This window comes from Ptychodera flava, chromosome 22, assembly GCF_041260155.1.
Source record: "Ptychodera flava strain L36383 chromosome 22, AS_Pfla_20210202, whole genome shotgun sequence".
In the NCBI taxonomy this organism is placed as follows: Eukaryota; Metazoa; Hemichordata; class Enteropneusta; family Ptychoderidae; genus Ptychodera; species Ptychodera flava.
The window spans coordinates 26,790,463-26,808,888 of NC_091949.1; the positions used below are offsets into that span (position 1 = coordinate 26,790,463).

At 38.0% G+C, this 18,426-nt stretch overlaps 1 protein-coding gene across 1 annotated transcript; it reads right to left on the reverse strand.

Annotated features, from left to right (window-relative positions):
* Positions 1 to 133: 133 nt before the first annotated feature.
* LOC139123073 (antiviral innate immune response receptor RIG-I-like) lies at positions 134 to 17,883 on the reverse strand. The gene is made up of 9 exons (XM_070689048.1): positions 17,618 to 17,883; positions 15,709 to 15,849; positions 6,641 to 6,997; positions 5,343 to 5,927; positions 4,187 to 4,402; positions 3,594 to 3,868; positions 2,433 to 2,510; positions 2,095 to 2,257; positions 134 to 1,654 (listed from the first exon to the last, which is right to left on the reverse strand). Exons 1-9 carry the CDS (start codon positions 17,790 to 17,792, stop codon positions 1,431 to 1,433), a joined length of 2,214 nt encoding a protein of 737 aa, XP_070545149.1. The 5' UTR covers positions 17,793 to 17,883; the 3' UTR covers positions 134 to 1,430.
* Positions 17,884 to 18,426: the final 543 nt, after the last annotated feature.

Consider the following 18,426-nt stretch of genomic DNA (forward strand, 5'->3'; position numbering starts at 1 on the left):
TCTGATAGCAATTGCTTTAGTAAAATCAGAGTATTTCCGCTCAATGAAACAGACCGGTCGATGTGTTTTTTTTAATGATCTTGTTGATGTGATTAACAAAACTTAAATTGCTAGAGAAGGAAATGCCAAGATCCTTAATGGCATCAACTCATGTGATTTATTGATGAAGCTTATAATTGTAAGGGACATTGTTGTGTTTATTCAAGAAGAAATGTGACATACATTTTTTTGGGATTCAGATTCACTTTCCAAGTTTTCTACCATATTTAGAAATGTCAGATTGTAATAACCTGCAATCTGATTAAGTCTTGATGACCATACAATATTTCAAGTCATCAGCATACAGAAACGTGGAACATGATTTAAACTAATTTGGGAGAATAGGATATCGTAGTAATGTTGGTTTAATCAGCAAATTTAAGCTCATCTACTTTTTTTTTTTTTTTTTGCATTTCACTTGTGGGTAACTTGTAGTATTGAAACTTTCAGAGATAGGGAACCTGACACTTTTGATAAATTCGATCAATTAAAAGATACTATTCCCCCAAATTAGTTCCAATCGTCTTATGATGGAATGATTGATGGGAGATAGGGCAGATAATTGAAATAAAACAATTGTGGATCTAAAAATAAACCTAATCTGTCTCTCACACAAGACGGGCTCTTATACAGGCAGTTGAATAAAAATCTTGAAACTTTAAACACATGTTAGAAAACGGGTTCTGAGATGATAATTTATAAATATGCAAAATGGCACTAATTACTGTAAGTGAGATGGTCCATTGTAAATTGAAAAGTTGTAATCAATCAAAAGAAGAAACCAACTGTCATTTGTCAAATGAACACTTATAAATTGAACCCCGGAAGGAGCAAATATAAACTGCACCACATGTATTAAAACAAAGTTTTAAAACAAAGCATCGTTTCTTTCACTTTTATAACTTAAAGTCCTACAGAACTTGTTTTTCTTTATTTTGTTTACCTTTACAAATTGTTGTGTTCTAATGCAAATTACGTAGACTTTGCTATAAGCATATTCTTGGACCCTTAGATAAATGAACGCCGCGTGGCATTCTTACTGTTTGAAAAGCTCAACAAGAAAGGAAAAAACTTCTTCCAATTTTTTGGTACACAACGATTTACACATGGTCTCTCTGGAGAAAAGCTTTTGTTTATTAATATCGGATGATAAGTCTCTCTAACCTAGACCATAATTCCCCATTCATATATCCAGTTCTTGCTGGATATTTTGCCAGCCTTGTGAAAACGTCGATCTCTTTGACCTGATATGTGACTTTATTTGATTCTATCACGACACCCTTAGTCAATGACGACATAATGACGTTTCCGCAAACGAAGGTCGGTGGAAAGGTAAGCAGTTCACTGCACAGGAATTTCAGAGGATCGCCATAACACTTCTATTTCACGCGTCACGCCGTTTCCCTGGCTCTTTTCAGTTGAATTCGTTCTTCATGGTCCCTTTCTTGTATTTTCTTTATTGCTTTGTTGTATTCATGTTCTGACAATCTTCTAACCTCATCAACGGCATTGTACATCATACTTTCTGGGGAGATGTGTGTTGCTTCCAGCTTTGGGACACCAGTGTCGTTCCTTGCCAGCAGAACTGTTTTGCCATCAGGATCCTGATTCCTTCCTACAAAAGAAGTTAACATGAAGTTGTAAGTCAGATTTCTCTCAAAAAGAATATTTCTGAACATTCCTTGACAGGAAACCTACTGGTACACATAGCAAAATTTGTGAATCTGGAATCTGGCATCAGTTTTACTTCCCAACTCAAGAATTCCTGCAAGGCTTAAGCCTTGTAATCATATCAGTAATACAAGCAGGAAGCTTCCTGCTTGTATAACTGATATGATTACAAATAACACTTTTAAGTTGTTCTCTGAAATTATATAAATCAATAAATACAGTTATGTCGCTCTTCAAGCATTATATTAGAACGTCACAATTTGGTGTAATTATCATGCAAAAGTGGCAGCCTGTGTTTGATTGCACCAGGCTGTCAAAACTTTATTTAGTTCTCTACGCAAAATATTTACAAGAATGATTTGTAACAGGCCTTAATGACCCTACCTTCTTCTAGCACAGCAGCATATTTCGTCAGTTCCTCTTTATTTTCGACAACCATCGATATCATCTCAGCATCCAAGTTGGCACATATTTGTAATACATAATCACGGGCATTCGGATCAGTAGAGGCCTGGCAACAGTCTAAGCACGCTGTCAAACCAATTATCTGTACAGAGAAAGTTTGTGCATATATAACACGAAATTCTAATTAGCATGTTTTCCTAAACGTATTTGGCTATCTATCCTACCGCAGCACAGCAGCTTTTACTTTAACACAACGCGACCAGTGTCCATTTACTCAAAGGTTGACTTGTCAACAATGTACTACTGTGATAAATTACCTGTGGTCGTGGATCTTCTGGCTTTTCAATCTTCATATCACAGAATCTGCCCATTATTTTGTTGAACATCGTCTCGCCCTAGTGATCCATCAATGATCGTATAAAGAGAAAATTAGTCAAGTATTCTAGTGTCGGGATATTATTCAGAGGATGTTGAGTGACAATGTGGAAGATTACAGCTATACATTTAATCAAGCTGAGTCTACTGTAAACTGTGAATACGTTTAATTAACAGACTGAATAATGTTCATGTTACTACTCTACTACTACTACTACTGATAATAATAATAATAATAATAATAATAATAATAATAATAATAATAATTTATAATAATAAATAAGTAAATAAATAAATAAATAGATAAATAAATAAATAAATAAAACATATGAAAATAACCCAAATGAAAATAGCTCCGATTTCCATGAAACGTACAGTATAAGGTAATTTTCGGCACTGATATTAAAAAATGTCATCCATTTTGGGGCTAAATGTTACCATGGCAACTGTTTTAGCTTCAAAAAATTGCAATTTTCTTGAAAGCATGATAAAGGAAGTTGGACATTCATCAAACTAGCATCACATATATTTACTATTTCCCTCTGCAAATACGGCATCAATTTCGTGAACGTATGTTTCCATGGCAATGCATGGTTCGTACAATCAAAGTTATATTTGTCTTGCACTCATGATAATAGGAACTTGGATTTGCATCAAACTTATGGCACACATGTATTTGATGCTTGTGACCGCAAATATTGGATTCATCTTATGATCGCCTGTTTCTATGGCAAGGGTTTCTATCATCAAAATTAAAAATTTCAAATGACACTATCAATGTTGAGCTTACACTTTCAAACAGTGTATTTTGAACTTGCCGATTACTAATATGATATTCATTTTTATAGTCACATGTTTCGATGAGAACCACTTAAGTAACCAGAGGTGACATTTTCTTTAGACAATAACAATGATGTTGATATTCAAAAACATCACAATAAAAAGGTATTTGAATTCGTTGATTACACAATTGGTATTTTTTTATGGTTTAGTGTTACGTTATGGCAATCAAATTAACACAAATATGGAAGTTTACATATTCACTGTTCCTCCACAAACTTACTGATAACAAATATGTAATTAATCTATATAAATTCAATCACCTGTGTGTGATGGCATTCATCGAATGTCATCATGGTGAATAAAGACAGGGATTTGATGTCCTCGTCTTCCAGTGCATTCTCAAGTGTATGTGCTGACAGTACGATTACGTCATATCCGGCTTCTACCACCTGATTCAATGAATACGTCAGCGTTTCGCCGGTAAGCTGAATAATTCGGTATTCCAATGGCTCGAGATAACGTTTAAGCACACTTCCTTGTTGTTCGACCAGTGGTTGTTCATTAACGAGAAACAATATTCTCCTTGGCCTCGGACCTGTTTAATTGTAAACAAAGCAATCAAAAAGAACTTTTGTCAATCTTTCAAGACATACCCGGTAAAAATAATCGAGGATATTATTTTGACAGTGTAACAATACCATGGCGCAATTTTGTATTTACAATAATGGTGGGAGTGCGGTTTATACTATTGGCATGCACGTCTGGCAATTAAGGTGACTTTTTATATTGAAATTAGGAAATGAGAAAAGGTAAAGTGCATGTAATTAACAACCATGGAAAGTCAACTTTTCTTAAAGATTTTGGAAGTATGCTGTATTTACATGTAGCTTAATTTCAACAGCGTATTATTCACCTGTGAAACCTTCCTGCAGATGGTGTTTCATGATAGCAGCTAACATGATTGTCTTTCCTCTTCCAGTCGGGGCAAATACAATCACATTTTTGCCATCCAAAGCTGGCGACACCAATTCCTCCTGGTTGGCACATAGGCTAATCTCTTGATCGTGGGTGAGTTCATTGCCAACACAGTGTGCCTCGGTAGCACCATCAAGACGCTGCGATGTCTTTTCTGAAAACAAAGGTCTGTAGAGTTGGTAAAAACATTTTTATATTTTCACATGTAAATGGTGCAACTGCTCAGTAATATTTACAACCAATGCTTGACGCAATGGGGGCAGTTTCATAGAAATAATTATGTGATTTTGCAATAGTAGATAAATGGATAAACTAATGTAGTTAGCCTCAAAATCCCGTTATACACCCCTGTCTCACAGAGCAAGATAAATAAAACAACTTACATGGCGAAGAAATGATGCAGCTTGTGATAGAGTGAGGTCAGTCTTTGATTTTTTTTCTTTTTATGATTTTTTCATTGTAACAACTCTAAACTCGGTTATTGAAGTACAACTTTTTGAGATGGGAATTTGGCCGAGCGGTTTTTGTCCGTTGCTTCTCCGCTAGTTGACTGAGTGCTGTACATTGTGAGTTCGAACCCGATTGAAAACACCGTATTATTGAAACAATGGCCAGCGATTAATGATCCATAATGAAGAGGAAATTAAGCCGAACAATGTTGTATGTAGAAAATTAATCTTTACAAGCCAGTTCCTTCTTAAGGTAGTATGTGCATCGAAAGTGAAAACAAACTTTTGCTCAAACTTTTCTTCAAGAATCTTTCAACCGTTCTCTTTCGAAATCAATAATGAAAATCAGGAATCACCGTTAAAACTTTAGTTCTAGAGAAACAAACTGCCTAAGGTTTCCCGATATTTGAAATTCAAAATGGCCGCCATCCCTGTGGTAACTCAATGGACAAAAAAATAAAATTTTCGATTTTCGAAAAAGTAAGCAGGTGAAAGTTTTTCTTTCTCCAACAGCTTCAAAATGATCCCCCCGCAAGTGGTATATCAGAAACAAATTGTGAAAGTTTGAGAGTTCGAATATCTGTCCCCGAGGTGCGATCTACCTTAAAGCAACTTGTATTGAAAAGAAAGACGTTAAAACGGTACCTGTGTACTCTTTGTCGTATTTCTCTTCAAAAACATCAGCTTCTTGATTTACTTCTTCGCACGAAGTGTTGCTTTCATCGAGATCAGGTGTGACCGTAACTTTCTCTGGCTGTTGATCTACTTTTTCTGGTTGTTTGTCTAAGCTAATGTTCTGTGCTTGAGATCTGTCCTGAGGTTTCTCATCAGTATTAATGCCAGTGGTACTGAAACCAGGACTTATGCTGACTTGTTCCATGCCTTCTCTCAGCGAGACATCTGATCCAGGAGGTGCTGGTATGGTTGTCCCCGAAGGAACATCAACTTCTTGTACTTCAAGCCTTTGCCGCCAACTCTCATGAAGCGGACTCATTAAATTTGCCTGAAGAGACGGGTCCATACCTAAACGGTAGTTTTCTTGCCAATAAGATCTTGCACCCGGGGAAAATAGTAATTCCATAAACTTTTGCTTATCTTCATCACACGGGTTGTTTTCGTTAATGACGCTTTCAACGACATTTGCTGCTTCGGGACTATCCAGTGGTAAAGGGTCAGAATCAGTGCTGCTGTTGTCATTACTGTCGTTGCTGAAAGTGTCCACGCGCTCTTCTGTAAAATAAAAATTAGAATATAATGACCGGAAAATCATCAAAATTAGAATATATAGGTCTTCATCTGTCTAGCACGATAGCGACGCTCTGAATTGTCATGCCAAGGTAAGCTAGTCCTTAATTTTGGCGACGGCATGAATTTCAGAACAAAGTAAAGAATAATGATAATTGAAAGTAGCTTCTATCAGAGCATTGGCTTAGGAATGATAAAAAAATTATTAGCTTGATCAATTATTCATATGAATATAAATATAAATATGAATGTAAAATAAGTAATTTCTTTTCACTAAAGGGAACAATGGTACCCTTAATTTGACGGAAAGAGTACATTGAAATGCATAAAACATATATTTGTTCCTGAATGTAAGTTACTACTCTCAAATTAACGTCCACACGTCGATCTTTGAGAGTAGAATATTTGATAGCTGACGGTCATACAGTGTCATCGTCGTAAACCACGCCCTCTTCGGCGAGCCTTATCACCCAACTTGATTTTTGCGTAGGTCAGCGGAGCGAAAATTATTGCTCTGGCTCGCGAGATCGTACAGTGTTTACTAACCAGCAAAGGACTACTGTTTCATGGTTTGTCTGATAATTTAATGCGTTGACAGTTTTCCTATATTTATTGTGGAGGGAACTTTCGGTATTTAACTTGTCATTCGGGGAACAAACTTTGGTCTCTGTATAACACTCAAAGAAAAATCACCCGACCTGTCTCTTGACAGATCACTTGTTCAGTGGTCTCTGGCCCATGTAGGAGATTTGCTAAATCGTCTCTACCGACGTTTCTCAGTGCCTGCAGAAAATCTTTGAACCAATCTCCAGTCTTCTTCACCAGTCTGTCAAGCAAAGTCAAGACAGCATAACGTGGACCATGATTCCTTTGGTCGGCTTTGATCTGCTCCCTGTCATGGTCACTCAGGATTGATGTCAGCTCTGGTAGGATTTCTGCCGGATTAATCACCTCCAAATGTGGTGCAAATAATCGGATGTGCCTCTTGTAGTTTTCCAATTCATACATACTATTCTCACTCGTGCCTTCAATAATTTCTGCGATATGTCCATTATCTGTGAAGATAAAGCGATTTATTAAGGCTCAATAAAAAGTATGTGGATTAATGGTATCATGAGTATACATAGAATTTTCATAAACTTTGGTCAAGTACATCCTGTTAGATATCACTTATTGGGAAAGTTCATGTATGTTTCAATAATAAGTTCACGTATGTTTCAAAATTATTATTAAACATGACTTTGATCAGGCCATTCTAGTTTACGGTGTCTAGTTGGGAGTTCATTACAATGCAAATTACCAATTTGTTGACACGAAAATGAAAATACCTTTCACTATTACAATATCATTGTCTCATCAATGTACGGAGCAGATAGTAATTTAAATCAACTTTGGCCAAGGCCTTCACTTAAGTAACACTGATCGCGAATATTACTGACTAGCTGACTTGAAAATAGTAACCGCGTCTTTTCGCTACTTTCATCATGATATCGTTCCTCAACTTTGTTCAAGTCCTTTTAGTTTCCTTTCACAACTGTGAAAGTTTATTGAATATGTAAATTAGCAATTAGATGATACAAAACTTTTTCAACGACTTCCATACACCTTGTATCATAGTATCTTAAATGTATATTGCGGATACAAATTGTGTGACAAATCAGAGAAGTGTTGTAGTTAAAATTAGTTTTGCCATAACTCATTACAAGTAAGATTGGATACTTTTTTGTTACACAAGTAATGTCTGTTCGACTGTCATCAAAACTAAGTTGACATATCACAATGCTTCTACAGCAAAGAATTTTTATCAATGACCAGTTTAGGACTAGTAAATGATATTATGATTCACTCAAAACAGCTGAATCATGCACATACATGAAAATAAGAGAAAGCGCATGGCATTTGCTATCATCAACTAACTTCCTCTTCAAAAATACCTTCCTAACATCTACTATGTGATCATAAGCATAAGCATACTTTTAAGGAATAGAAACCAAGAAATCTGCTATTTTACTTTGGATCATTTGTGCGGGAGCGCAAAACCAAGTTCTTTTCTAATACAGTTTATTAACATATTCTTTAAAAAACGTAAAAAATAATGTTCTAATAATACAGGGAAAGCATTGGGCCCTTCCAATAATGAATTCTCTGAGAAAACTGAACTCCGAAACCCATTAGAGTGTATATTTTCCACTGGAGGCTTATGTGTTGGCAAATGCTGTAATTTATATTATATCATGCTACCATGCGCCATTCTTATTGGACGAGAGCTCATTCCACCAATGCTAAAATACTGTTTTAGCACTGATAGCAGTGCTAAAACGGGCCCCTAAACCAGCATTTTCGAAAATTGCCCGGGCGGTGGATTTGAACGTACCTATCTAAGCCATAGACCCTCGAGAAAGACCGAAACAGGGGAAAAACTAAAACGAAGGGGGAAGGGGGAAGGGGGAATACGAAGGGTTACGATATTCTCTCTGTAAGTAGATAAAATTTTGATAACACTATGCAAAAATGAAACATTGTCTTGACTTTGATAAAAATACGCAAAATGAAATATTAGCCTCACGCTTAAGGGACTTATGTCAGTAGAAGAAGGACGGGGGCTGGGGCTTTATGCATAATGCAATATATACCAACACTAGTACGAACCTGATGGGGACCTATAACTGTCACTGATACCATTTAGGGGCTATGATATGATATGCACTGTGTTAGTAGAGAACACATATAAAAATATGCAAAAATTAAAAATTGTCCTTACGTTTAAAGTACTTATCTTATTGGACAAAAGCGGAGGGCTTTGTGCATAGTGCATTATACACAAGCACTAGCATCATACTGATCTGGCCCATTACAGTCCCTGATGCAAAAAAGGGACATGATATTCACAGTGTCAGTACAGACCAGTTTGATAGAAACATGCAAAGTTAAATTATTGCCCTCACGCTTAAGGGATTTATGTTATAGGACGAAGGGGAGGGCTTAGTGTATAATGTATAATATGGAGGCACCACCACAATGCTGGAGACAGGGGCTGTAAGTTTCACCGATGCGACGAAGGGGACATGATATTCTCAGTGTCAGAAGAAAACATATTGATAACAAGATTAAAAAATGAAATATTGTGCTCACGTTTAAGGGACTTATCTTATAGGACGAAGGGGGACGGCGTTGTGTATAATGTGCAATATACTGGCACTACCACAATACTGAAGATGGGACCTATAACTTTAAATTATGCCATGAAGGGGGACATGATATTCTCAGTGTCAGAAGAGAACATATTGATAACAAGATTCAAAAATGAAATATTGTGCTCACGCTTAAGGGACTTATCTTATAGGACGAAGGGGAGGGCTTTGTGTATAATGTATAATATAGAGGCAGCACATCCATACTGAAGGCAGGACCTATTACTTTCACCTATGCCACGAAGGGGGACATGATATTCTCAGTGTCAGAAGAGAACATATTGATAACAACATTCATAAATGAAATATTGCGCTCACGCTTAAGGGACTTATCTTATAGGACGAAGGGGGAGGGCTTTGTGTATATAATATAGAGACAGCACACCCATACTGAAGGCAGGACCTATTACTTTCACCTATGCCATGAAGGGAGACCTGATATTCTTAGTGTCAGAAGAGAACTTATTGATAACAAGATTCAAAAATGATATCTTGTGCTCACGCTTAAGGGACTTATCTTATAGGACGAAGGGGGAGGGCTTTGTGTATAATGTATAATATACAGGCACCACCTCCATACTGACGGCAGGACCTATAACTTTCACTTATGCCATAAAGGGGGACAAGATATTCTCAGTGTCAGACGAGAACATATTGATAACAAGATTCAATACAGAAATACTGTGCTCACGCTTAAGGGACTTATCTTATAGGACGAAGGGGAGGGCTTTCTGTATAATGTATAATATATGGCAGCACATCCATACTGACAGCAGGACCTATAACTTTCACTTAGACCACAAAGGGGGACATGATATTCTCAGTGTCAGAAGAGAATATATTGATAACAAGATTCAAAAATGAAATATTCTGCTCACGCTTAAGGGACTTATCTTAAAGGACGAAGGGGAGGGCTTTGTGTATAATGTATAATATACAGGCACCACCTCCATACTGACGGCAGGACCTATAACTTTCACTTATGCCATGAAGGGGGACAAGATATTCTCAGTGTCAGACGAGAACATATTGATAACAAGATTCAAAAATGAAATATTCTGGTCACGCTTAAGGGACTTATCTTATAGGACGAAGGGAGGGCTTAGTGTATAATGTGTAATATAGAGGCAGCACATCCATACTGAAGGCAGGACCTTCACTTATGCCACGAAGGGGACATTATATTCTAAGTGTCAGTAGAGAACATTTGATAATAATATACAAAAATGAAATCTTGTCCTCAGGCTGAAGGGATTGGTGTTATAAGACGAGGGGGGCTCTGTGCACAATGTATAATATACAGGCACCTCCACCATACTGAAGACATGGCTTATAACTTTAACTGATGCCACGAAGGGGACATGCTATTCTCAGTGTCAGTAGAGAACACTCTGATAATAATATACAAAAAAATATTGTCCTCAGGCTTAAGGGACAGATGTTATAAGACGAGGGGGGCTCTGTGCACAATGTATAATATACAGGCACCTCCACCATACTGAAGACATGGCTTATAACTGTAATTGATGCCACGAAGGGGACATGATATTCTCAGTGTCAGTAGAAAACACTTTGATATAAAATATACGGATAGTTTTCAATCGGATTCGAACCCACAACATACGGCATCAGTCGCAAAAAAATGCGAAAAAGAAATATTGTAGTCAGCCTTAAGGGACTGATGTTATAGGGCGAAGGGGGAGGGCTTTGCGTATAATGTACAATATACAGGCACCACCAGAATGCTCAAGACAGCGCGTATAACTTTCGAACCCGATTGAAAACTAGCCGTATTTTCACTGATGCCACAAAGGGGGACATGATATTCTGAGTGTCAGTAGAGAACATATTGATAAAAAGTTTCAAAAATGAAATATTGTGCTCTCGCTTAAGGGACTTATCTTATGTGACGAAGGGGAAGGGCTAAGTGCATAATGTGTAATATACTGGCTCCACTGCAATGCTGAAGACAGGACCTATAATTTTAATTATACCACGAAGGGAGACATGAATTATCAGTGTCAGTAGGGAACTGTTTGATAGAAATATGCAAAGTTAAGTTATTTTCTGTCCTCAGGCTTAATGCACTTATGTTGTCAGGCGAAAGGGGAGGGCTTAGTGCATAATGTATAATATACAGGCACCACCACAATGCTAAAGATGGGACCTATAACTTTCATTTATGCCACGAAGGGCGACCTGATATTCACAGTTTCAATAGAGAACATGTTTGATAGAAATATGCAAAGTTTAATTATTGTCATCAGGCTTAAGGGACTTATCCTATGGGACAAAGGGGTGGTCTTCGTGTATAATGTCTAATATTTAGGCACCACCACCATGCTAATTGAGGGGCCCATAAACTATAAATTATGCCACGAAGGGGGACATGATATTGACAGTGTCAGTAAAGAAAATGTTGATTCCAACTTGCAAAAGAAAAATTTTGTCCTCATGCTTAATGGACTTATGGTGTAGGAGGAAAGAGGTGGGGCTACATACAATGCAATATGTAAAAGTTCTAGCACCATACAGATCGTTGGGCTATAACAATCATTGATGCGATGAAGGGGAAATGATCTTTAATGTTTAAGTAGAGGAGAACACTTTAATAACAAGATTCAAAAACGAAATATTGTCCTCTGATGTGAGGGACAATGCATGATATACAATCGCCAGACTAAAGAGAGCAATTACTTTCTATCAATACCCTGAAGAACATGATATTCAAAGTTATGTTAGAGATCGCGTTGATAACAATAGGCAGGAATGAAATATTGCTCACACTTCATATATTTATTTTATTAAACACATGGCGAGGGCTATGTGCACAATGCACCATATACAAGCTAATTCACAGTGGAAGAAGAGAACTGTTCTGTGTTTCAATATAAAAGCAAGACTGTACGTGGCACATGACTTGCAGTTATAATCTGGCGGATAAGATGGTATATACAGTGGTATTAGAGATCAATATGTGAAAATTACGGAATGCCGAAGTATGGTTTTTACGATTCTGGGATATATATTCTTGGCAAAAGGTTGTCACCTTCTCTATGTGTTCGTGCATAGGATCTTGTAAAGTGACCTAAATGAAGGGACTTATAAATTTTATGTATGCGCATACAAAGATTTACATTATTTGTACTTAATATAAATAACAGTCACAACATTGTTCACAATGTTGTGGTCTCTCGTTTTTATGAAAAATACAGATGTACCCATAGTGCATACATGTAATGCACAGTTATGCATTACTTTATACGGACATCAGTTTAATGTATGTTTTCATGCTCTCACATGGAGACTGGCTACAGTACTCTAATGTAATAAAATTGATTACGCTGCTCTGTATGCTATTGCCACCCCCCCCCCTTCCAAAAAAAAGCAATACTTTGCTGCTTCATACCTTGGGATATTTACATTTGCTACATCAAAAATATTTACAAGTACTACTGTAATACTGTCAATAATGTCATACAGTCTTCCTGTGATGACACTACATGCATTCAAAATGGTGTATATTTGACAATCATAACCATTTTCCAGTATATTATACATTAGACACACAGCCCTCCCCCTTCGTGCTATAACATAACTCCCTTAACCCTGACGACAATAATTTATTTTTTGCATATTATTATCAAAGTGTTCTCTACTGACTCTGAGAATATCATGTCCCCCTTTGTGGCATCAGTGAAAGTTATAAGCCCAATTTGTAGTATGTGGTGATGCCTGTATATTATACATTATACACTAAGCCCTCCCCCTTCGCCCTATAACATAAGTCCCTTAAGGCTGACTACAATATTTCTTTTTTGCATCTTTTTATCAAAGTGTTCTCTACTGACAATGAGAATATCATGTCCCCCTTTGTGGCATCAGTGAAAGCTGTAAGCCCAATTTTAAGTATGGTGGTGGTGCCTGTATATTATACATTATACACAAAGCCTTCCCCCTTCGCCCTATAACATCAGTCCCTTAAGCTTGACTACAATATTTCTTTTTTGCATCATTTTATCAAAGTGTTCTCTACTGCCTCTGAGAATATCATGTCCCCTTCGTGGCATCAGTTAAAGTTATAAGCCATGTCTTCAGTATGGTGGAGGTGCTTGTATATTATACATTATACACAAAGCCCTCCCCCTTCGCCCTATAACATCAGTCCCTTAAGCCTGACTACAATATTTCTTTTTTGCATCATTTATCAAAGTGTTCTCTACTGACTCTGAGAATATCATGTCCCCTTCGTGGCATCAGTTAAAGTTATAAGCCATGTCTTCAGTATGGTGGAGGTGCTTGTATATTATACATTGTACACAGAGCCCTCCCCCTTCGTCTTATAACATCTGTCCCTTAAGCCTGAGGACAATATTTCTTTTTTGTATATTATTATCAAAGTGTTCTCTACTGACACTAAGAATATCATGTCCCCCTTCCTTGCATTAGTTAAAGTTATAGGCCCCGTCTTTAGTATGTGGTGGTGGTGGCTCTATATTATGCATAATATTTCTTTATTTTCATATTTATCATAGTCAGGACAATATTTTATTTTTGCATAGTTTTACCCAAGTTTTATCAACTTAGAATGTGAATATCATAATCCCATCGTAATCCCCCTTCCCCCTTCGTTTTAGGGTCATAAGCCCTTGGTATCCCCCTTCCCCCTTCGTTTTAGGGTCATAAGCCCTTCGTATCCCCCTTCCCCCTTCCCCCTTCGTTTTAGGGCCACCCCCGAAACAGTCCACTTTGTTTCAAAGACTGAAGACCGAATTTTGATACACAGATAAAGTGTGGGTCTGTAACTCACCTCTTGTGTAAATAAGTTGGGATCGATGATTAAAGACATCTCTGAAGCAGCACGTTTGGGGTACGTATGATGCACACAAATAGGCGACAGCGCACCGTGCGCGTGCACTTTGCGGGAGTCGAGACGCGATATATCCTAGTACCGCTCTTGAAAATGAAGATAGTATTCGTTCATACACAAATAAATTGACACTTCCTCACAGTAACGGTATGTCAGATATTATTTACCAAAGTTTGGGCTATAACAGATCGGGATGTCCTAACGATGTAGACCAAGAAGTTCAAAATAACAATGGATGACTCCTGGCGACTGCGACGATATTTGACATCAAATGCAACGAGCAGTGTCAGCGTCCAGCTCTCCCTGCATCGGGCAACACACTCAGAATCTGCACAACTGTTCATCACAGTTGCAGTCATCGCAAGTCTGGATTATTTTAAAACTGCTTGTTTTCTGGTACAATTAAGGTCCAAATTATCCATCAAACATAGATCCTGTAACTTCACTGTGCCACCACTGAATGTTGCGACGGTATGCGGTACAGAATGAGACAAATCTATTTTTAGTATTCCAAAAAAGCCAGGACTAGGCCTATTGCTCTTTATATGTAAATTTATGAAAAAATTGTTACTTTTTTCTTTTGATTTGAACTCTTGACCCATTTTCTGTGTGAGTGCAGCAGGTATTTTTTGACAAGTATCGTTCGTGTTGTATGCGAATAAAATGCAATGTCGATATGGATGTAATGCGTATTTATCGTAGGATAAGTGTGCCTGTACGGAATCCCAACTTATAAAAATGCTCGGTATCGGGGGCAGAATTTCTTACGTTCGATCTCTCAGACATCGAATTTCTGCATTTGGCGCTTAGAATGATGAAAATACCCAAGTAAGACAACAAATACACGCAAGCTGATATAATATAATAGCAATAACCCCCTTCGCAGTCGGGTATACACTCGATTTTGGTACAATTCCCTCAATACAGCACTGGCCTATCGGCTCGTGCTAGGCCTATATGTCGCCCATTGTACCAAAATCTCGTGTATAAGCTTACCCTCCTGCGGCGGGGGTTATTGCTTAATTTTGTGATCTTTTTGTTTTTGCGTCTCCTTTTCAAACGCCCTTGATTGACAACAGTTAAGTGGGTGAAAGGTCATCAAATGTTACCAAAACACTTGACACGAAATGTTGGTACCATCATTTTTTACATCCATGGTGCCACACATGTCAATATGCAGCAAACTCTATACTTGTAGCCTATAAAGTTTCTGAGATACCTTAGAGCAGGTCAAATGTCATCTAAGGTGACCCCACATTATTGTCACTTTTTCTGTTTAATTATAGTCAACATCGAATAAAAACATTCTCTGGCTCTTTTAATCCCTGCGGTGCTTGAAAGTAGGTCCAATGTCATCAAAAAGTAATTTATAAAATGTTGGTGCCATAATCGTCAAAATGCAGTAAACGTAATACTTTCCCCAATATAGTTGCTGAGGTACAATTACATGAAAGTAAGTCAAATGTCATCTTAGGTGATCCTAAAAGTTGGATCAAAAATGGTGCCATACTGGTCAACAACTAACAAAACCAAAGTTGTGGTCCCTGTAGTTGTAGGGACACCTAAACCACAACAGAATTGTGAGTCTAGAAACTATGCTAGAGGAAATATAGACGAAATAGCAAAATGCAAAATGGTACAGCTATAGGAGCTTTAATTATCAATTCTGAGAAAGATTTTGATAACTATAATGTCAAATACATACCTGAACTACGCAGGGCATCCATGAAAATCCTAAACCAGTCTGGATACTCATCGGACATGTTGAGTACGCCCTCTACCAGGCTATGCACAGCTGCGCGCCGGCCTCTTTGCTTTTCTACATTGGCTATATGTGACAATTCGTCTGTGGAAGTGTGTGTGTGTGTGTGTGTGAGAGAGAGAGAGAGAGAGAGAGAGAGAGAGAGAGAGAGAGAATGAAGTTATCATATAAACTCTTAGGCATAGGTAGAGCTGCGCAAACTCCAGGTTTGTACTCATCGCCGACTCTTAAGATAGCCACGCCAAACAAAACAGTCCGGTCAGCTCCAAAATTGGAGACGCTATACCATAATATTTTCCCCCTCTCATTAGCCAATCAGCGGCCAGCGCGCCATCAGTAAAAATTGTATTTCCTGGCAACCTCCACATGCGTCCTTCGTTACGTACGCCATACTGTGTCGAACTCCCGCGCCGTATTCTGCCATAATGTCGAACAGTTGTGTGGCCACTCTGTCAAAACACAATTTCTAAATCGCGTACCAGTTTTATTCTAGCTAAGACAACCAAACCCCATATATCGCCGTGATTCCTAGACTCTGGCTTGAAGTCCTGCGAAATATAAATCGTGTACCTACACAGATCGTTCAGAATACCCCATTTGTATCGGAGATGGCAGCGATACAAATTCTACCGTATGGGGAACAGTTGTGTGGCCACTCTGTCAACACATTTTCAAAATCGCGTACCATTTTTAGTCTGCGTTTGACAACTACAAAACAGGTATCGTTTTAAAGCTCTGACATTGCTCTTCTTTCTTGCAAAATGTTATACGCGTACCTACACAAATAACCTTTATAACAGTATTTCTAATAGAGATGACGAACATCCACAAAATGATTCTCGGTACTTGAGCGAAATCGATAAACTGGGGGTAGAAATGAATCGTCAATATTTCGAATATTTGTTCACTAATCGGACTCCTTGTTTGACATGACCTTCTGCAGAACACGTGGATTATGTTGACTGTCGAAATTCGTCGAAATTCACAAGACAGGGGCTTAATAAGCGGCCCAAAACTGCCGATCACACTTGGTGGGTAATTTGTGACCCAGCGTGACCTGTACTTTATTAATGATGTAATCTGGTCGATGATTGGCTGAATGCCGGAATACATTATCATAATGAGTCTCCAATTTTGGAGCTGACCCGGACTGCAAAAGGTTACAACTTTCGAAACTTCATCTTTTCAACTCTCATCATTTACAGTTGGCAAGACAACATTGATTGATGAACATGCTATTGTTTTATCCAAAAAATAATACCAAATCCAATATTGTAGAAATGGTGTCCTTGCAGGTTTTAATATTGATCACAAACGTAATGAACCGGGATGTGTGTTGATTTAGAAGAACATTGTCCATGATTACGCTAGGACTAATAAGCCAAGATTAATTTCATCGTGCAACCTGCTTCTGAAGCCAATGACATCTACCGATAAGGAGGAGGCGGAAGATGATGATTCTTTTTTTTTTATTGGTACATGTTAGGTAATTTTTATCTTTTTACCAAACTTTGTTCTTGATGTTGTGAGAGAATGGTTGAAAATGTCCCTGACCTTTTAGTAGTTTGTGGCGCAGCGCTAATTGTAGTGAGGGCATCAGCCTGACTGACTACGCTGTAAATTGATCCGTGGATTTTGTCGGCCGATCACCGGCATAGGAACTGCAAACAGCCTTAACTTCCCCAATTTCACTTTCGATCCCTTCCATAAAAAATGTTGCCAGCCTCATACTAAATGAATCAGAACTTGCGTATAAGATTATCAGTACCAAACCCGTAGACACCTTAACTCTTTGAAATACGGGACACACTGGCACATGGTGTGGTTAGGAAAAAAGTGAATAAAAACTTACCGAGCGAAAACATATGAGTCAAGTGACAAAGCATAGTGTTTGGTACAAGGTAAACATGCAATAATGGCTCAAAGACCAGCAGAAGAGCTCGCTGTTGTTCGGTTCCAAACGTCGTATCGGGTAATGCCTTTGCACCAATATCGCTCATGGTCGTCAGGAAAAATGGCAACAACATAGGCTACAGTGTGTTCAGTATTCAACACAGCAAACTACTTAGGTAGTCTAGCTACTGTAAAAAAAAACACAGATCAGGTAAGATCACAAACCAGTCCGGGTCAGCTCCAAAATTGGAGACTCATTATGATAATGTATTCCGGCATTCAGCCAATCATCGACCAGATTACATCATTAATAAAGTACAGGTCACGCTGGGTCACAAATTACCCACCAAGTGTGATCGGCAGTTTTGGGCCGCTTATTAAGCCCCTGTCTTGTGAATTTCGACGAATTTCGACAGTCAACATAATCCACGTGTTCTGCAGAAGGTCATGTCAAACAAGGAGTCCGATTAGTGAACAAATATTCGAAATATTGACGATTCATTTCTACCCCCAGTTTATCGATTTCGCTCAAGTACCGAGAATCATTTTGTGGATGTTCGTCATCTCTATTAGAAATACTGTTATAAAGGTTATTTGTGTAGGTACGCGTATAACATTTTGCAAGAAAGAAGAGCAATGTCAGAGCTTTAAAACGATACCTGTTTTGTAGTTGTCAAACGCAGACTAAAAATGGTACGCGATTTTGAAAATGTGTTGACAGAGTGGCCACACAACTGTTCCCCATACGGTAGAATTTGTATCGCTGCC